General features: G+C 47.8%; 1 protein-coding gene across 1 annotated transcript; it reads right to left on the minus strand.

Annotated features, from left to right (window-relative positions):
• Positions 1 to 463: 463 nt before the first annotated feature.
• Positions 464 to 21,242, minus strand: YLPM1 (YLP motif containing 1). Its single transcript, XM_056551452.1, has 9 exons — positions 20,755 to 21,242; positions 11,180 to 11,371; positions 10,858 to 11,052; positions 8,013 to 8,974; positions 4,014 to 7,892; positions 1,833 to 1,935; positions 1,564 to 1,753; positions 1,387 to 1,485; positions 464 to 657 (listed from the first exon to the last, which is right to left on the minus strand). Exons 1-9 carry the CDS (start codon positions 21,151 to 21,153, stop codon positions 464 to 466), a joined length of 6,213 nt encoding a protein of 2,070 aa, XP_056407427.1. The 5' UTR covers positions 21,154 to 21,242.
• Positions 21,243 to 21,977: the final 735 nt, after the last annotated feature.

Below are 21,977 nucleotides of genomic sequence, written 5' to 3' on the forward strand. Positions count from 1 at the left end.
GCCCAGCAACCTGTCAACCCGATCCGCGATGTGCCGAACTCGAGCGCCAGGAAGACAACACACTGTTTGGCGATCCCGGTGTTTGTGACACATCGCCCTGTCTGTCCCCCTAATAATTGAGTCCCCCACTACCAGAACCTGTATGGCCTGCCCTGTACTCCTCCCTCCCTCCTTACTGGCGGTCTTACACCTCCAATTCAGACAGAACTCTGAGGGAATATAAAAAGTACCCCCCCCCCCCCCCCCCCCAACATGAAGGTTAGCTATTTGTAAGTTTTACCAAGGTTTTATATACCAGACGAAGAGGTCTTTCATATGCTGCCTGGAACCACACAACTCTATCCAGCAAGCGGCCATTCTTCTATTAGGTTACCATCTGGACAGGAGTCTTGCACCATGGAGTTTTTTTTTGTATTGGCTACAAATGTAAAACGTGTGAAAGTGGCGTCTGCTGTGTAACAAATTACCTTTCGTCCCGTGAGTGACGATCGCGGTCAAACCGCTCTCTGTCGTGGTCTCCTCGCTCTCTGTGAGAATCTGAACGGTCACGATCCCTTTCTCGCTCATAGACCCGGCGGTCAGGGTGCTTACTGCTCGGCCTTTCAAAGTAAGGGTCCCGGTCCCTGAGGTCTCGGTCATAGCAATCGATCAAATAATCTATAGAAGATGAGAAGAGTCATTGCTCCACATGGACACAGCCTAAAACATGCAGATCCCCACCAGACCCATCACTTCTGATCATCATCATAGAGGAGAATCAGGGAACGAGGATCCCTGGCATGTGACCTCCTGAGGGGCTCCTGCTAACACTTCTACTGGAACATTGTTTGTCTTCCCTGTCATTCTCCTCAACATAAATGACAGCCGGGGTCACATATGGTGGGATCTGACACTACAGCAAACTGCAGTCATTGACTATCACAGGCCTGTTACAAATGTCCTGTAACAATGACAACAAACAGGCCAAAAGTGTCCACCAGGGCCAGAGATCCAGCATGACCTGACTTTGTTATCCTCCTCCCCAGGGACACGTGCTGACCAGGATTGACTATCCTCCTCTTCAGGGACACGCGCTGAGCAGACCTGCTATCCCCCTCCCCAGGGACACGTGCTGACCAGGCTTGGCTATCCTCCTCTTCAGGGACACGCGCTGAGCAGACCTGCTATCCCCCTCCCCAGGGACACGTGCTGACCAGGCTTGGCTATCCTCCTCTCCAAGGACACATGCTGACTAGACCTGGTTATCTTCCCTAGGGGGACACACGTGATGACCAGACCTGTCTATCCTCATGCTCAGGGACATTTGCTGACCCCATTTCCCCTAGACTGGAGTCATAGCTAAGTTTAGACAGCAGATTGGAGGAGACTGTACTGCATGGCTCATACCTTTAGGAAATGAAGGGATGCCCCTATCCAGTGTAGACTCTGGTAGCAGCACCACTCTCTCCCCATAGGGGGTCTGCTCCACCTTCCCCACTGTGATGTCTACAGCAAAGAAAAGACAATGACGAACATGACAACCACAGGCATCAGCAGGACCATACTGTTTGGGGGCAACCTCACCTCTACCATGGCCATAGTCCACCGTCTGCTGAATTCCTGGCATTTTGGACCCAATGGGAAGATTAGCTGAATGAGCTGCTTGTCGTTCTTCATCCCAGAGACCACTGAAGGAGTCTTCATCCCAGTGCTCTGCAGGCCCCCGGCCACCCATGGAGCCAGCCTTCTCTTTCTCCAATGCGTCTGGAGGCCTCTAAAAGAAAAGCTTAAGACTTAAAGCATAATGTCCCCACCATTGGGACAACAACCCCCACAGTCCTAGATCATCTCACCTGTAACGCCACTGACTGGGGGTCTGCTGCAGCCTTCAAGGGATTGGATGGATTGTTATCACTAAAGAAGTTCTTTAGATTGTCCAGCTGTTCCTTCTGCTCCCTGTGTATTAGAGAGATTTTGTCAGGGATTTGGTGGTCACAACCTAAAAAGTCAACAACTCTAATGCTGGAGGAGCCCGAGTGAACCGCAACATAACTCCACGTCCAGCCAACATGTCAGGAAGGAAGACCATTCTGCCTCTAATGATATCTCTCTCTCTATGTTATATATCTCTCTCTCTCTCTCTCTCTCTCTAATATATTTATATTTATTTTGGTTTTGCACACACACGGCTATATAAGCAGGTGGGCACAGATGTGACCCTCAGGCTAGAAGTCTCTGGGTCCATCCTTGTCCTCACCCTAGTGAGGTGTGGGGGTTAGAGCAGGACGGTCCTAGACAAGACCCCACAGGGAGCAGACTCTCTTACTTCTGGGGGTTTCATAAAGACTACACTATACATGATGTAACTATTCCGCCCCTCAGCGTTTAGATTACATTTTACTAAACTAAACTTATCAAAAAAAGAAGCAGGTGTTTAGGGTCTATAGTAAGGACACAGCTGCATTGGGCTCCTGACTACAAATCTGTACAGACCTCTTATTAGTAACCTGATCCCTCCAGGGCAGAGCCTCCAGGGGGAGAGGGCAGTCAATCAGGGGTGAAGGGGAGTGTCTAACTGATAAAGGGGCGGAGCCGTGTCTGGGGGGACACTCAGTGGTCAGGTTCTGGGTCATAAGCCCCACACAGCCGAATCCTTACTTTATGGAACACTTGCGGACAGGTTTACTTCCATTTCTCCATTGATTGAGAGGTGAGGATTATTTTGTGGGGTGTCGTGTATCTTTCAGTACCTTTTTGCAGTGCAGAATAGCATTCATGGTATAATTAGATTTAAAAAACAATGTCCCTGGAGGTTTCAGGGCAAATTGATATATAACAACCTTTAAGGGGTTGCCCCCTGTCGGGGAAAACCCTTTACTGGAATCCCCCCTTTTTAAAATATAACCTTTATTGGTATTTTTTTTTAAATGATACCCCACATAAACGTTTAAAATTACAGCGGATTTGATATGGTGTGTAAACTATTATCTGTTATACACTTGTGAGGGATGTAAGGGTCCAAATATGCGCTTATGTAATCATGTGCTTGTTGTCCAGCACACGTCAGCTATTGGTACCCAATCCCTATATCATCATTATCCTCCAGCCTCCCTGACGTTTCGCTGAACGGATCAGCTTTGTCAAGGGTAGCAAGGCTACGTCGGGGAGGCTGGTAGTTGCCTGTTTTTAAATCAGCGGAGGATAATGATAATATAGGGATTGGCTACCAATAGCTGACGTGTGCTGGACAACAAGCACATGATTACATAAGCGCATATTTGGACCCTTACATCCCTCACAAGTGTATAACAGATAATAGTTTACACACCATATCAAATCCGCTGTAATTTTAAACGTTTATGTGGGGTATCATTTAAAAAAAAAAAAAAAACAATAAAGGTTATATTTTAAAAAGGGGGGGGGGGGGTTCCAATAAAGGGTTTTCCCGACAGGGGGCAACTCCTTAAAGGTTGTTCTATATAGAATAGCATTCGTAACCTGATAGCGGGATAAGTTTGTATGGACGCACTGTGCCGGATTGTGCTATCCGGCCTAACACTGTAGCATATGTTCACAAGACAGAACTTTGGTGTGATATTCCGCAGAAGCAGAGTCCCATTGATTTCAATAGGATTCTGCTGTACACATAGCAGAATTTCCGGGCAGGAAACATCTGCCACAGAAATTCAAATTCCAATGTCCACTGAAAGAATGGACGTCTTTTCTTTCTGCGTACAATGCATGAACTGCATTGCAGTCTATGAGGCAGTGTATTCCTCAAGCAGTACAGGGGCAATGTCCGCAAAGAGATTTTCTGCTGTGTGAACATAGCCTTAGATTATGTGGTCACTGTTGGTCAATGGGATCCCAGTAATCTCCTATCCCGGCTGTGGCAGCAGTGTCAGTAGGAATATACAGCAGTCACCCACAGCCAAGCTCTTTCACCTGCTCCATACACTCCCTGGCACCTTCCACTACACATGGACCTCAGAGGGAGGCAAGGCTTTGATCACACAAGACCGAACTTAACTCACCGAAGCATTTTGAGCTCCTGGGCGGCCTTCAGGATGATTTCATGTTGTCTCTGGCTCAGGGCGACCACACCCTGGCTTACGGGTTCAGACTCCGGTACGGCTGACTGTGTGGGAAGGCCAAGTAATTCTGGAGCTACAGAGGGCTGAAGTGGAAGCATATTTCTTCCTTCCTCCATTACTCTTTCAGATTTGAACCATCGGTCATCTCTAGGTTCCAGTCCTGGGTTTTCTAAATATTCGTTCCGTTTTCTATCATGCCACAAGGGAACGTCGGGGTATTCCCGAATCCTGAGCTCCACACGTTCACGAAAATCTCTGTCAGCAAGCTCTCTGTCCAGCCTCCATCTGTCATTCAGGTATTCCTCAAGAGGAGGAAGAGGTGGCAACGGAGGACGAGAATGAACTGGGGAGAAAGGACGATGTGGTGACAGAGACCTCCGAGGCGGAAGCCAGTCCCTCTCTCTGAGAGGAAGATCAAGATCATCTGGAATTCTAGGAAAATCTCTACCAACATCAGCGTCAAATATGTAACGTCTTTCTGCTCTGTCAAAGTAGCCTTCTCGTTCTATACTTCTCTCCCGAAGCCAAGGGTCATGTCTACCATCTAAATCCCGAGGCATAGGAGGAATGGGCAAAGGGAGTCTGTCTTCCCTGAAATATGGGTCTCTTGCAAACTCTGGGTCACGGTCCCGCCAGTATCGATCCCTTTCCCAATTCTCACTTCTTGGCCCTTCCCCTGGAAGGTCTCTTCTGCGATCATCTAACAAAGGATCTAGAAACCTTTCCCTCTCAAGGAAACGTGACTCCCCCCGGAAGGCCTCACGATCATATGGTGGATGATCTTCTGGGCCATCTCTAAATGGTGGTCTCTCCTCTAAAAATGGATCTCTAGGCTCAAAACTTCTATCACTAGGAACCTCCATTATGTCTCTAGTTCCCGGTCTGGGTGGAAGCCTATCACGAACAAACCCCCTTGACCGACCCCTGGATGGATGATGAAATCTTGGATCAAAGTTCCCTCTCCTTGGACCTTGACTAGGGAAATCATCTGCATTATAATCCGGTTCTTCCGACATCTCATATTCTCTAAAACTTCCTTGTCTTGCTGTCTCATGGTGAGAATGGCTTTCTACACTGTCAAAATCTTGATCAGGAAAATTCTGCCTCATAGGTCCATGATGACCATCTGGGCACGGTATTCTGGAAATCTGCTTTCTTTCCACAATAGGGTCATGATCTGATAGAACCTGCGGTTCATTCATTGATTTACCAAAATCATTCCCTTTATAGAAGGGCTGTGCCATGGGATCTGCACCCATAGGCTGCTCATACACATTGTCTTCATTTGGGGGAACTTCCTCATTGAACTCTTCATCAGAAAATGGGGTCTGAAAGTCAGTGGGTCTAATGGGGGGAGGCATTCTGGGTGCTCCAGGCCTAACAGGGCGGGCTCCTCTGACTAGCCCAGGCCTGACTGGGGTAGCTGCCTGAGGAATCCCTTGTCTAATGGATGGAGAAGCCCAAGGAGCGCCGGGCCTAGGAGGTAAAGGAGGCCGAGGGGCTCCAGGTCTGACATGAGGTGAAGCTCGTGGAACACCAGGTCTGAGTGGTGGAAACCCCCGAGGTGCTCCGGGCCTCACAGGGACACCACCCTGAAGTAGTCCAGGCTTGAAAGGAGCAACATGAGGGGCTACAGGTCTGACAGGAGGAGCAGTTTGAAGAGTTCCAAACATGACAGGGGTGGAAACATGGGGAGCACCAGGTCTGATGGCAGGAGCTGGCTTTGCAGAAGACTGAGAAGAGAATGTTGAAAGGTCATTTTTAGCAGTAGGAGGTGGCTGAGTGTCAGAAGAGCCATGGGAAGACACTTTGATCTCTTCTGGCTTTACAGGAGTTGTCTGTACAGTCATCTTAGCCATAGGAACCTGGGGGACATTAGGTTTTGGAGTCTCCGAATCGGGAAGCTTGGTATCATCTGGTGGCACTTTTAAACTTCCAGTAGGCTCTTTGGGTCCACTCAGCAGAGAAGAGCTTTTCACAGGACCAGCCGCCTCAGCCCGAGAGTCCATTTTTTTGTCAGCACCAGTTAAGTCGTTCCCTTCTGACGGCACTGAATGTGGTTTTGGGAGCCTGGAATCTGTTGTGTCAGGTGCCCTCTTACTTGTGGGTGAAGCCGGTCTGACCTGCGGTGGGGCCACTGAGACTATGGATTGACTATCTTTATTAAGGTGGCCTTCATGTGATGTTTTAATGTCTTCCATCTCTACATCAGTTTTCCCTACGTCAGCACTAGGAGCCTTAAACATCTGATTACCTGTCTGGAAGCGGCTGTGGAAGGTCCCTGATAAGGTCTTGGGAGCACTCTGCATATTGGTTTTCAATGTCACATCAGGCGAGGTTTCCTTGTGAGCTGGGCTGTCATGAGTTAAAGTGTGACGGCTTTTTGGATCTTCAGGACCAAAGTTGAACTTCCCCCACTGCTCCCCTGCCATGCCCTTCCACCTTTCATCCACATGCAGCTCTTTGTTTACAGGAGCCTCCACAGGCAAAGGTGGTCCCCTCTCCATCATATCCCCCTCTGGATGCCAGTCTGGTTTACCAGCACCCTTATTAAATGGGGCCCTATTACCAACCCAACTGTCCTGAGAGTTATCAAACCTTTCCTGTTCTTCAGACAAGCCCCAATCATCACGGGGACCTCCATCATGACCAAACTGATCTAAGTCAGGGCCCCGAAACCGTTCTGGGGGAGGTTGAGGGCCACCAAAGCGGTTCCTAGATGGTGGAAAATTAGGGCCTTCAAAAAGATCTCGAGGACGATCTTCTGGATTGCTTAACTGATCTCGATTTCCTCCCTCTGGACCACCAAACCTGTCACTTGCAAGTCCCTCAGGATTGTCAAACCTATCACGGTTATAGCCCTCTGGGCCAGCAAACCTGCCTCGTGGAGGTCCACCTGGAAATCTAGCTCTTCCACGGGGAGGCATCTCGGGAGCACCAAACCTGAAGCGATTTGGTGCATGGAATGGAACTTCATGAACATTAAACCTATCAAGCGGGGGACCCTCACGATTTCTGACCCTGTCAAGGCCTGGACCACCAGCATCCCCAAAGTGCTCTGGAGCTTTCTCTGTGGTGCCCCACCGATCTTGAGGTCCTCTATCAGGGCCACCCCATCTATCATGCTGGGAGTCACTCCAGTTGTCTCCCCATGTATGACCCATGGGATCCCTCTGACTATCTAGTCTATTAAACTGAGAACCTTCCTGCTTATTTCTCATGTCCCCTGGTAGAGCCTCAGTTCTGTCTAACCCCGGATGGTCAGTCTGGCTGTCAGGATTGCACTTGTGGGATTCCACAATATCCGTATTTTCCTGAGGAGGTCCATCAAATCGTCCTGACCTATTAGAAAATCGACTGCCTTTAGCATCCCATTTGTTTCTACCAGCATTGTCCCAACTACGTTCTGGGGGCCCACTGGGTCTGTCCCACATGTGATGTGAAGTTTCTTCCACCTGGTCCCATCTGTTTGCAGGCACATGTTGCTGATCCCACTTTTTTCCAGGAAGTTCTCCTTTCTCCCACTTATTCTCTCCCCCTCGCTCCCACTGTTGCTTGTCTGGAGTCTGCGTTTGGAGGCCAGCCTCTAAGCTGTGAGTAGACGTGTCGCCTTCTCCCAGTTTCACTGCAGATTCATGCTGCTCCTTGGTGAAGTGCTGGTTCTGACCCATAAAAGCATTTGAACGCACGCCAGGGCCCTGAAAGTGCTTTCCATCTAAAAAAGGACGAGGACCACGAAAACCAAGTGATCCTTGGGACCCATCGAACTGTCCTCTGGGAGCGTGAAATGTTTGGGACCCACGGCCTGGGCCAGGAAATCTGTAATGTAGAAATAGGAAATGTTAGATGATACAATGTCCATCTCACAACACGTCCTGATACAAGCAAACAAGTATGGAGAAGACATAAGGGAAACAGACTGAGGCAGCTCCACATTACCTGGGCCCTGCCGTGTTCTGTTGATGGCCCATCGGTGGGACAGGAGGAGCATTCTCCTTTTCTTGTGCAGTGGACAGACCAGAAGACAAAATAGAAAGTTTGGAGTCCTCCTTGGGTTCAGGGCATTTCTCCAATGACTGATCAGTGGTTGGGGATTCTGGCAGACAGGTAGGAAGCGGCGGGGCGCTCTGGGATAATGGAGTATATGAGGTGGCCTTGGCATTCTTTAGAAGAGCTTGCTGGGCCTGATAGGTGAGGCCTGGTGGCAGAGCTTTATCCACTGCTACAGCAGACGCAGAGACGGCCCCAGAAGGGGCTACAATCTGGGGAGAGGTAGTGGGCACCTCAGCGGGAGGAATAGTGTGTGATGAAGGAAGAGCTGCAGCAGCTGCTTCGTAGCTGCTCTCACTGCTGGGTGGTAAAGGTGGTGGCACTGCTTCCACAGAATCTGCACTAGCTGGAGGGGGAGGAGGTGGGGCACTGGTGACAGGTGGCAGCGGAGGGGCAGAGGCCGGGGGCAGAGGGGGAGCCGCCTCAGGATAAGATGTTGCTGGTGCAGTAGGTAAGGGAGGAGGGGGAACAGTGCTATACATTGGGGGTCCGGGGGCAGGATAAGGAGGAGGTACAGTTATTCCCAGGGGTGCAACAGCAGGCACAGAAGGGGGCAGCACTGGAGAATACTGAGGGTACTGAGGGACCACCGCAATGTAGTGGTTGCCTCCATACTGCTGCTTCAGACTTTTCAAGGAGGCCACTTTCTCTTTCAACTGGGTTTTTGAGGACTTCATGTGTGCCTGCCATGATGTCCACTGCACGTGGTAGTCCTGTAGCTGGTCCTTGTGTGGGTATGTCTGCAGTAACTCCTGCCACTTCTTAAACTGATTCTCCCATTCCTGGAGAAGGGGCACAAGCTGCTTCTGCTGCACCTCGTAGTGCTGGAGCTGGACCTCCACCGACAGGGCCTGCAACAGACAAGAGGAGACTTATAGGAGGGCACCGCAGAGAAAGCCAGGACATCAGAACCAAAGACCTCAATTATATGAGGCCACTGCAGAGACAGCAAGGACATAACAATCCGACACCGCAGAGACAGCCAGGACATCAGAACCAAAGACCTCAATTATATGAGGACACTGCAGAGACAGCTGGGACATCAGAACCAAAGACCTCAATTATATGAGGCCACTGCAGAGACAGCAAGGACATAACAATCCGACACCGCAGAGACAGCCAGGACATCAGAACCAAAGACCTCAATTATATGAGGCCACTGCAGAGACAGCAAGGACATAACAATCCGACACTGCAGAGACAGCTGGGACATCAGAACCAAAGACCTCAATTATATGAGGACACCGCAGAGACAGCCGGGACATCAGAAGTATTATATAGGACATACTTACAGCGAGGTGGGGGTGGGGGGGCTCCACTAGTATTATAGGACATACTTACAGCGAGGTGGGGGGGGGGGGGCTCCACTAGTATTATAGGACATACTTACAGCGAGGTGGGGGCTCCACTAGCATTATAGGACATACTTACAGCGAGGTGGGGGGGGGGCTCCACTAGTATTATAGGACATACTTACAGCGAGGTGGGGGGGGGGGGGGGGGGGCTCCACTAGTATTATAGGACATACTTACAGCGAGGTGGGGGGGGGGCTCCACTAGTATTATAGGACATACTTACAGCGAGGTGGGGGGGGGGCTCCACTAGTATTATAGGACATACTTACAGCGAGGTAGGGGGGGGGGCTCCACTAGTATTATAGGACATACTTACAGCGAGGTGGGGGGGGGCTCCACTAGTATTATAGGACATACTTACAGCGAGGTGGGGGCTCCACTAGTATTATAGGACATACTTACAGCGAGGTGGGGGGGGGGCTCCACTAGTATTATAGGACATACTTACAGCGAGGTGGGGGCTCCACTAGCATTATAGGACATACTTACAGCGAGGTGGGGGGGGGGGGGGGGCTCCACTAGTATTATAGGACATACTTACAGCGAGGTGGGGGCTCCACTAGCATTATAGGACATACTTACAGCGAGGTGGGGGGGGGGGCTCCACTAGTATTATAGGACATACTTACAGCGAGGTGGGGGGGGGGCTCCACTAGTATTATAGGACATACTTACAGCGAGGTGGGGGCTCCACTAGCATTATAGGACATACTTACAGCGAGGTGGGGGGGGGGGGCTCCACTAGTATTATAGGACATACTTACAGCGAGGTGGGGGCTCCACTAGCATTATAGGACATACTTACAGCGAGGTGGGGGGGGGGGGGCTCCACTAGTATTATAGGACATACTTACAGCGAGGTGGGGGGGGGGGGCTCCACTAGTATTATAGGACATACTTACAGCGAGGTGGGGGGGGGGGGGGGGGCTCCACTAGTATTATAGGACATACTTACAGCGAGGTGGGGGCTCCACTAGCATTATAGGACATACTTACAGCGAGGTGGGGGGGGGCTCCACTAGTATTATAGGACATACTTACAGCGAGGTGGGGGGGGGGGGGGGGGGCTCCACTAGCATTATAGGACATACTTACAGCGAGGTGGGGGGGGGGGCTCCACTAGTATTATAGGACATACTTACAGCGAGGTGGGGGCTCCACTAGCATTATAGGACATACTTACAGCGAGGTGGGGGGGGGGGGCTCCACTAGTATTATAGGACATACTTACAGCGAGGTGGGGGGGGGGGGGCTCCACTAGTATTATAGGACATACTTACAGCGAGGTGGGGGGGGGGGGGGCTCCACTAGTATTATAGGACATACTTACAGCGAGGTGGGGGGGGGGGGGCTCCACTAGTATTATAGGACATACTTACAGCGAGGTGGGGGGGCTCCACTACAAGCTGCTGGTATCGTTGAAGCAGCTGCTGCAGCGCGCTGTGTTTCTGGATGATCCCCTGGTACTGGAATCCGAGGCGATGCTGCTCGTGTTGCTGCCAGTGTGCGGCCGCCTCCTGCAGGGTCTTCAGCCGTTGCGCCTGCTCCGGATCCTCTGTCAGGGTCAGGCCCGGCTGAAGAGACAATGAGCGCAACGTTAATACAAGTGGAGCAGATGAGAGGACCTGAGATCCCTGCAGACCCCACCACCGGACCAAGGGGGCTGCCTGGCACTACACACATATATAGGGGCGGAATTACCGTGGTGTCCTGTCCGGGGGGCGGGACCTTATCCACTGGGGGAGGCTCCTGGCTAGGCAGGGGCGGAGCATGTCCCACAGACGTTTGGGGGACACTGTGCACAGGATCGGGATCGCTCGCCTCCGTCACACGTTTCTTGGATTTCTGCTGGAGACTGAGCAGATGCTGCTTATAATAATACTGCTGCTGTTCCTGCAACAGGAAAAGCTGAATGAATGGCGATTATAGCCTCCCCGGGGAACATTCACCCCCTCTCACGTCTCCACAGGGTATACACCCCCAAAACACAGTCCTCCCCTGTATAAACCCCCTTCCAATATAACAACATCACTGATGTGAGGGGCTATCCTGTATACTATCCCCTGTACTATATATTATCACTGATGTGAGGGGCTATCCTGTATACTATCCCCTGTACTATATATTATCACTGATGTGAGGGGCTATCCTGTATACTATCCCCTGTACTATTTATTATCACTGATGTGAGGGGCTATCCTGTATACTATCCCCTGTACTATTTATTATCACTGATGTGAGGGGCTATCCTGTATACTATCCCCTGTACTATATATTATCACTGATGTGAGGGGCTATCCTGTATACTATCCCCTGTACTATATATTATCACTGATGTGAGGGGCTATCCTGTATACTATCCCCTGTACTATTTATTATCACTGATGTGAGGGGCTATCCTGTATACTATCCTCTGTACTATATATTATCACTGATGTGAGGGGCTATCCTGTATACTATCCCCTGTACTATTTATTATCACTGATGTGAGGGGCTATCCTGTATACTATCCCCTGTACTATTTATTATCACTGATGTGAGGGGCTATCCTGTATACTATCCCCTGTACTATATATTATCACTGATGTGAGGGGCTATCCTGTATACTATCCCCTGTACTATATATTATCACTGATGTGAGGGGCTATCCTGTAGACTATCCTCTGTACTATATATTATCACTGATGTGAGGGGCTATCCTGTATACTATATATTATCACTGATGTGAGGGGCTATCCTGTATACTATCCCCTGTACTATATATTATCACTGATGTGAGGGGCTATCCTGTATACTATCCCCTGTACTATTTATTATCACTGATGTGAGGGGCTATCCTGTATACTATCCCCTGTACTATATATTATCACCGATGTGAGGGGCTATCCTGTATACTATCCCCTGTACTATATATTATCACCGATGTGAGGGGCTATCCTGTATACTATCCCCTGTACTATATATTATCACTGATGTGAGGGGCTATCCTGTATACTATCCCCTGTATCATATATTATCACTGATGTGAGGGGCTATCCTGTATACTATCCCCTGTACTATATATTATCACTGATGTGAGGGGCTATCCTGTATACTATCCCCTGTACTATTTATTATCACTGATGTGAGGGGCTATCCTGTATACTATCCCCTGTACTATATATTATCACTGATGTGAGGGGCTATCCTGTATACTATCCCCTGTACTATATATTATCACTGATGTGAGGGGCTATCCTGTATACTATATATTATCACTGATGTGAGGGGCTATCCTGTATACTATCCCCTGTACTATATATTATCACTGATGTGAGGGACTATCCTGTATACTATCCCCTGTACTATATATTATCACTGATGTGAGGGACTATCCTGTATACTATCCCCTGTACTATATATTATCACTGATGTGAGGGACTATCCTGTATACTATCCTCTGTACTATATATTATCACTGATGTGAGGGGCTATCCTGTATACTATCCTCTGTACTATATATTATCACTGATGTGAGGGGCTATCCTGTATACTATCCTCTGTACTATATATTATCACTGATGTGAGGGGCTATCCTGTATACTATCCCCTGTACTATTTATTATCACTGATGTGAGGGGCTATCCTGTATACTATCCCCTGTACTATATATTATCACTGATGTGAGGGGCTATCCTGTATACTATCCCCTGTACTATTTATTATCACTGATGTGAGGGGCTATCCTGTATACTATCCCCTGTACTATATATTATCACTGATGTGAGGGGCTATCCTGTATACTATCCCCTGTACTATATATTATCACTGATGTGAGGGGCTATCCTGTATACTATCCCCTGTACTATATATTATCACTGATGTGAGGGACTATCCTGTATACTATCCTCTGTACTATATATTATCACTGATGTGAGGGGCTATCCTGTATACTATCCCCTGTACTATATATTATCACTGATGTGAGGGGCTATCCTGTATACTATCCCCTGTACTATATATTATCACTGATGTGAGGGGCTATCCTGTATAATATATATATATCCCTCACAGGGTAGAGTCTCCTATATAAAATAATGTATATATCCCCCTCACAGGGTAAATAGAGTCTCCTATATATTGTATATATCCCCCCTCACAGGGTATATAGAGTCTCCTATATGTTGTATATATCCCCCCTCACAGGGTATATAGAGTCTCCTTTATGTTGTATATATCCCCCTCACATGGTATATAGAGTCTGCTATATATTGTATATATCCTCCTAACAGGGTATATAGAGTCTGCTATATATTGTATATATATCCCCCATCACAGGGTATATAGAGTCTCCTATATATTGTGTATATATCCCCCTCACAGGGTATATAGAGTCTCCTATATATTGTATATATCCCCCCTCACAGGGTATATAGAGTCTCCTATATATTGTATATATCCCCCCTCACAGGGTATATAGAGTCTCCTATATATTGTATATATCCCCCCTCACAGGGTATATAGAGTCTCCTATATATTGTATATATATATCCCCCCTCACAGGGTATATAGAGTCTCCTATATATTGTGTATATATCCCCCCTCACAGGGTATATAGAGTCTCCTATATATTGTATATATCCCCCCTCACAGGGTATATAGAGTCTCCTATATATTGTATATATCCCCCGTCACAGGGTATATAGAGTCTCCTATATATTGTATATATCCCCCCTCACAGGGTATATAGAGTCTCCTATATATTGTATATATCCCCCCTCACAGGGTATATAGAGTCTCATATATATTGTATATATCCCCCCTCACAGGGTATATAGAGTCTCCTATATATTGTATATATTCCCCCTCACAGGGTATATAGAGTCTCCTATATATTGTATATATACCCCCCCTCACAGGGTATATAGAGTCTCCTATATATTGTATATACCCCCCCTCACAGGGTATATAGAGTCTCCTATATATTGTATATATCCCCCCCTCACAGGGTATATAGAGTCTCCTATATATTGTATATATCCCCCCCTCACAGGGTATATAGAGTCTCCTATATATTGTATATATCCCCCTCACAGGGTATATAGAGTCTCCTATATATTGTATATATCCCCCCCTCACAGGGTATATAGAGTCTCCTATTTATTGTATATATCCCCCTCACAGGGTATATAGAGTCTCCTATATATTGTATATATATCCCCCCTCACAGGGTATATAGAGTCTCCTATATATTGTATATATATCCCCCCTCACAGGGTATATAGAGTCTCCTATATATTGTACATATCCCCCCCCCTCACAGGGTATATAGAGTATCCTATATATTGTATATACCCCCCCCCTCACAGGTTATATAGAGTCTCCTATATATTGTATATATCCCCCTCACAGGGTATATAGAGTCTCCTATATATTGTACATATCTCCCCCCCCCCCTCACAGGGTATATAGTCTCCTATATATTGTACATATCCCCCCCCCTCACAGGGTATATAGAGTCTCCTATATATTGTATATATCCCCCCTCACAGGGTATATAGAGTCTGCTATATATTGTATCTATCCCCCCTCACAGGGTATATAGAGTCTCCTATATATTGTATATATTCCCCTCACAGGGTATATAGTCTCCTATATATTGTATATATCCCCCCTCACAAGGTATATAGAGTCTCCTATATGTTGTATATATCCCCCCCTCACAGGGTATATAGAGTCTGCTATATATTGTATATATCCCCCCCTCACAGGGTATATAGAGTCTCCTATATGTTGTATATATCCCCCCTCACAGGGTATATAGAGTCTCCTATATGTTGTATATATCCCCCCCTCACGGTATATAGAGTCTCCTATATATTGTATATATCCCCCTCACAGGGTATATAGAGTCTCCTATATATTGTATATATCCCCCCTCACAGGGTATATAGAGTCTCCTATATATTGTATATATCCCCCTCACAGGGTATATAGAGTCTCGTATATATCCCCCCTCACAGGGTATATAGTCTCCTATATATTGTATATATCCCCCCCTCACAGGGTATATAGAGTCTCCTATATATTGTATATATCCCCCCTCACAGGGTATATAGAGTCTCCTATATATTGTATATATCCCCCCTCACAGGGTATATAGAGTCTCCTATATATTGTATATATCCCCCTCACAGGGTATATAGAGTCTCCTATATATTGTATATATCCCCCTCACAGGGTATATAGAGTCTCCTATATATTGTATATATCCCCTCACAGGGTATATAGAGTCTGCTATATATTGTACATATCCCCCCCCCTCACAGGGTATATAGAGTCTCCTATATATTGTACATATCCCCCCCCCCCCTCACAGGGTATATAGTCTCCTATATATTGTATATATCCCCCTCACAGGGTATATAGAGTCTCCTACATATTGTATATATCCCCCTCACAGGGTATATAGAGTTTCCTATATATTGTATATATCCCCCCTCACAGGGTATATAGTCTCCTATATATTGTATATATCCCCCTCACAGGTTATATAGAGTCTCCTATATATTGTATATATACCCCCCCTCACAGGGTATATAGAGTCTCCTATATATTGTATATATCCCCCTCACAGGGTATATAGAGTCTCCTATATATTGTACATATCTCCCCCCCCCTCACAGGGTATATAGAGTCTCCTATATATTGTATATATCCCCCCTCACAGGGTATATAGAGTCTCCTATATATTGTATATATCCCCCCCTCACAGGGTATATAGAGTCTCCTATATATTGTATATATCCCCCTCACAGGGTATATAGAGTCTCCTATATATTGTATATATCCCCCCTCACAGGGTATATAGAGTCTGCTATATATTGTATCTATCCCCCCTCACAGGGTATATAGAGTCTCCTATATATTGTATATATCCCCCCTCACAGGGTATATAGAGTCTGCTATATATTGTATATATCCCCCCCTCACAGGGTATATAGTCTCCTATATATTGTATATATCCCCCCTCACAAGGTATATAGAGTCTCCTATATGTTGTATCTATCCCCCCCCTCACAGGGTATATAGAGTCTGCTATATATTGTATATATCCCCCCCTCACAGGGTATATAGAGTCTCCTATATGTTGTATATATCCCCCCTCACAGGGTATATAGAGTCTCCTATATGTTGTATATATCCCCCCCTCACAGGGTATATAGAGTCTCCTATATATTGTATATATCCCCCTCACAGGGTATATAGAGTCTCCTATATATTGTATATACCCCCCCTCACAGGGTATAGAGTCTCCTATATATTGTATATATCCCCCCCCTCACAGGGTATATAGAGTCTCCTATATATTGTATATATCCCCCCCTCACAGGGTATATAGAGTCTCCTATATATTGTATATATCCCCCCCCTCACAGGGTATATAGAGTCTCCTATATATTGTATATATATCCCCCCTCACAGGGTATATAGAGTCTCCTATATATTGTATATATCCACCCCCCCTCACAGGGTATATAGTGTCTCCTATATATTGTATATATCCCCCCCCCTCACAGGGTATATAGAGTCTCCTATATATTGTATATATATCCCCCCTCACAGGGTATATAGAGTCTCCTATATATTGTATATATCCACCCCCCTCACAGGGTATATAGAGTCTCCTATATATTGTATATATCCCCCCCCTCACAGGGTATATAGAGTCTCCTATATATTGTATATATCCCCCCCCTCACAGGGTATATAGAGTCTCCTATATATTGTGTATATATCCCCCCTCACAGGGTATATAGAGTCTCCTATATATTGTATATATCCACCCCCCTCACAGGGTATATAGTGTCTCCTATATATTGTATATATCCCCCCTCACAGGGTATATAGAGTCTCCTATATATTGTATATATCCCCCCTCACAGGGTATATAGTCTCCTATATATTGTATATATATCCCCCCCTCACAGGGTATATAGAGTCTCCTATATATTGTGTATATATCCCCCCTCACAGGGTATATAGTCTCCTATATATTGTATATATCCCCCCCTCACAGGGTATATAGAGTCTCCTATATATTGTATATATCCCCCCTCACAGGGTATATAGAGTCTCCTATATATTGTATATATCCCCCCCTCACAGGGTATATAGAGTCTCCTATATATTGTATATATCCCCCCTCACAGGGTATATAGAGTCTCCTATATATTGTATATATCCCCCCTCACAGGGTATATAGAGTCTCCTATATATTGTATATATCCCCCCTCACAGGGTATATAGAGTCTCCTATATATTGTATATATCCCCCCTCACAGGGTATATAGAGTCTCCTATATATTGTATATATTCCCCCTCACAGGGTATATAGAGTCTCCTATATATTGTATATATCCCCCCTCACAGGGTATATAGAGTCTCCTATATTTTGTATATATCCCCCCCTCACAGGGTATATAGAGTCTCCTATATATTGTATATATCCCCCCTCACAGGGTATATAGAGTCTCCTATATATTGTATATTTCCCCCTCACAGGGTATATAGAGTCTCCTATATATTGTATATTTCCCCCTCACAGGGTATATAGAGTCTCCTATATATTGTATATATCCCCCCTCACAGGGTATATAGAGTCTCCTATATATTGTATATATCCCCCTCACAGGGTATATAGAGCCTCCTATATATTGTATATATCCCCCCTCACAGGGTATATAGAGCCTCCTATATATTGTATATATCCCCCCTCACAGGGTATATAGAGTCTCCTATATATTGTATATATCCCCCCCTCACAGGGTATATAGAGCCTCCTATATACTGTATATACCCCCGTCCCCTCCCCTCAGGGTATATAGAGCCTCCTATATACTGTATATACCCCCATCCCCTCCCCTCAGGGTATATAGAGCCTCCTATATACTGTATATACCCCCGTCCCCTCCCCTCAGGGTATATAGAGCCTCCTATATACTGTATATACCCCCGTCCCCTCCCCTCAGGGTATATAGAGCCTCCTATATACTGTATATACCCCCGTCCCCTCCCCTCAGGGTATATAGAGCCTCCTATATACTGTATATACCCCCGTCCCCTCCCCTCAGGATATATAGAGCCTCCTATATACTGTATATACCCCCGTCCCCTCCCCTCAGGGTATATAGAGCCTCCTATATACACCCCCGTCCCCTCCCCTCAGGGTATATAGAGCCTCCTATATACTGTATATAGCCCCATCCCCTCCCCTCAGGGTATATAGAGCCTCCTATATACTGTATATAGCCCCGTCCCCTCCCCTCAGGGTATATAAAGCCTCCTATATACTGTATATACCCCCATCCCCTCCCCTCAGGGTATATAGAGCCTCCTATATACTGTATATACCCCCGTCCCCTCCCCTCAGGGTATATAGAGCCTCCTATATACTGTATATATCCCCGTCCCCTCAGGGTATATAGAGCCTCCTATATACTGTATATACCCCCATCCCCTCCCCTCAGGGTATATAGAGCCTCCTATATACTGTATATACCCCCGTCCCCTCCCCTCAGGGTATATAGAGCCTCCTATATACTGTATATACCCCCATCCCCTCCCCTCAGGGTATATAAAGCCTCCTATATACTGTATATACCCCCATCCCCTCCCCTCAGGGTATATAGAGCCTCCTATATACTGTATATACCCCCGTCCCCTCCCCTCAGGGTATATAGAGCCTCCTATATACTGTATATACCCCCGTCCCCTCCCCTCAGGGTATATAGAGCCTCCTATATACTCTATATACCCCCGTCCCCTCCCCTCAGGGTATATAGAGCCTCCTATATACTGTATATACCCCCGTCCCCTCCCCTCAGGGTATATAGAGCCTCCTATATACTGTATATACCCCCGTCCCCTCCCCTCAGGGTATATAGAGCCTCATATACTGTATATACCCCCGTCCCCTCCCCTCAGGGTATATAGAGCCTCCTGTATATACCCCCGTCCCCTCCCCTCAGGGTATATAGAGCCTCCTATATACTGTATATACCCCCGTCCCCTCCCCTCAGGGTATATAAAGCCTCCTATATACTGTATATACCCCCGTCCCCTCCCCTCAGGGTATATAGAGCCTCCTATATACTGTATATACCCCCATCCCCTCCCCTCAGGGTATATAGAGCCTCCTATATACTGTATATACCCCCCCCTCCCCTCAGGGTATATAGAGCCTCCTATATACTGTATATACCCCCCCCCCCCTCCCCTCAGGGTATATAGAGCCTCCTATATACTGCATATACCCCCGTCCCCTTCCCTCAGGGTATATAGAGCCTCCTATATACTGTATATACCCCCGTCCCCTTCCCTCAGGGTATATAGAGCCTTCTATATACTGTATATACCCCCGTCCCCTCCCCTCAGGGTATATAGAGCCTCCTATATACTGTATATACCCCCGTCCCCTTCCCTCAGGGTATATAGAGCCTCCTATACACTGTATATACCACCGTCCCCTCCCCTCAGGGTATATAGAGACTCCTATATACTGTATATACCCCCGTCCCCTCCCCTCAGGGTATATAGAGCCTCCTATATACTGTATATACCCTCGTCCCCTCCCCTCAGGGTATATAGAGCCTCCTATATACTGTATATACCCCCGTCCCCTCCCCTCAGGGTATATAGAGCCTCCTATATACTGTATATACCCCCATCCCCTTCCCTCAGGGTATATAGAGCCTCCTATATACTGTATATACCCCCGTCCCCTCCCCTCAGGGTATATAGAGCCTCCTATATACTGTATATACCCCCGTCCCCTCCCCTCAGGGTATATAGAGCCTCCTATATACTGTATATACCCCCGTCCCCTTCCCTCAGGGTATATAGAGCCTCCTATATACTGTATATACCCCCGTCCCCTCCCCTCAGGGTATATAGAGCCTTCTATATACTGTATATACCCCCGTCCCCTCCCCTCAGGGTATATAAAGCCTCCTATATACTGTATATACCCCCGTCTCCTCCCCTCAGGGTAAATAGAGCCTCCTATATACTGTATATACCCCCGTCCCCTCCCCTCAGGGTATATAAAGCCTCCTATATACTGTATATACCCCCGTCCCCTCCCCTCAGGGTATATAGAGCCTCCTATATACTGTATATACCCCCGTCCCCTCCCCTCAGGGTATATAGAGCCTCCTATATACTGTATATACCCTCCGCTATCTATATCTCCCCCCTTTCCGGTTTATACACAGAAGACACGTGACCCCCGGTACCTCCAGGTCGCTGCTCGTCCGTTCTGTTCCGTCTTCGGAGGGCGGCGGCGGCTGTTGGTCCGGTGCGGGGGGCGGCGGGGGCTGCTCGGGCTCCGGTGGGGGAGGAGGCTGCTGGTAGTCGGGCGGGGGCACCGAGTGTCCGTAGGGTGGGGGCGGGAAGGAGTAGGCGGCGGGCGGCCGCGGGGGGGCGTAGTAGGGCCTCGGCGGGGGAGGAGCGGAGGCTACCGGAGGTCCGGCGGGAAGGACGGACTCGAGCTGGCGCTGGTGCATCCGCTGGAGCTGCTCGAGCTGGGCCAGGTGCTGGTCCCGGAGGCTCTGGAAGGCCGGGGCCGGGGGAGGTGCTGTGGGGGCAGCGGGGGCAGCCGGGCCGCTGTAACGGGGAGGCCATCCCGGGAACATGGCGGAGCCGTGAGGAGAGAACACCGGAGCGGACGTGACGACACACACCGGCGCAGGCGCACTCAGCGAGCCAGGGAGACACAACGGTGTTTACTGCGCATGCTCGTGACTCTACGGAAGCCGAGGAGATCACGTGACCGCTATAGTTCCTCTCTACACAGGGAACACGTGATCTCAATTTAATGGGCAAAACAATTGTCTTTCTAATGTATAGCTTTAATTTATAAATCATACCTTATGAAAAACAAATACAACTCAGGGGTCCCCATACTAGCTGGAGTGAGGGCGGGACCAGCTTTCCTCTGCGCTCACTCCTGTCCTATCAGACCGCAGCATGATAACAGAGAGGAAGGGGTTACAGAGCAGCCTGCAGTGATTGGATGAAGAGGCCAGAGAGGAAGGGGTTACAGAGCAGCCTGCAGTGATTGGATGAGGAGACCAGAGAGGAAGGGGTTACAGAGCAGCCTGCGGTGATTGGATGAAGAGACCAGAGAGGAAGGGGTTACAGAGCAGCCTGCGGTGATTGGATGAGAAGAGGAAGGGGTTACAGAGCAGCCTGCAGTGATTGGATGAGGAGACCAGAGAGGAAGGGGTTACAGAGCAGCCTGCAGTGATTGGATGAGGAGACCAGAGAGGAAGGGGTTACAGAGCAGCCTGCAGTGATTGGATGAAGAGACCAGAGAGGAAGGGGTTACAGAGCAGCCTGCGGTGATTGGATGAGAAGAGGAAGGGGTTACAGAGCAGCCTGCAGTGATTGGATGAGGAGACCAGAGAGGAAGGGGTTACAGAGCAGCCTGTGGTGATTGGATGAGAAGAGGAAGGGG

Source organism: Hyla sarda, unplaced genomic scaffold (genome assembly GCF_029499605.1).
Source record: "Hyla sarda isolate aHylSar1 unplaced genomic scaffold, aHylSar1.hap1 scaffold_1051, whole genome shotgun sequence".
Taxonomy (NCBI): Eukaryota; Metazoa; Chordata; class Amphibia; order Anura; family Hylidae; genus Hyla; species Hyla sarda.

Bases quoted from the DNA above. Each gene is read 5' to 3' on its own strand.
- YLPM1 (XM_056551452.1), bottom strand. From the start codon at position 21,153: ATGTTCCCGGGATGGCCTCCCCGTTACAGCGGCCCGGCTGCCCCCGCT. The intron at 11,053-11,179 runs GTAATTCCGCCC...TTGTCTCTTCAG, and splicing joins CCCCCGGACAGGACACCACG to CCGGGCCTGACCCTGACAGA. The intron at 8,975-10,857 runs GTAAGTATGTCC...TGTCTGTTGCAG, and splicing joins TGGAGCCCCCCCACCTCGCT to GCCCTGTCGGTGGAGGTCCA.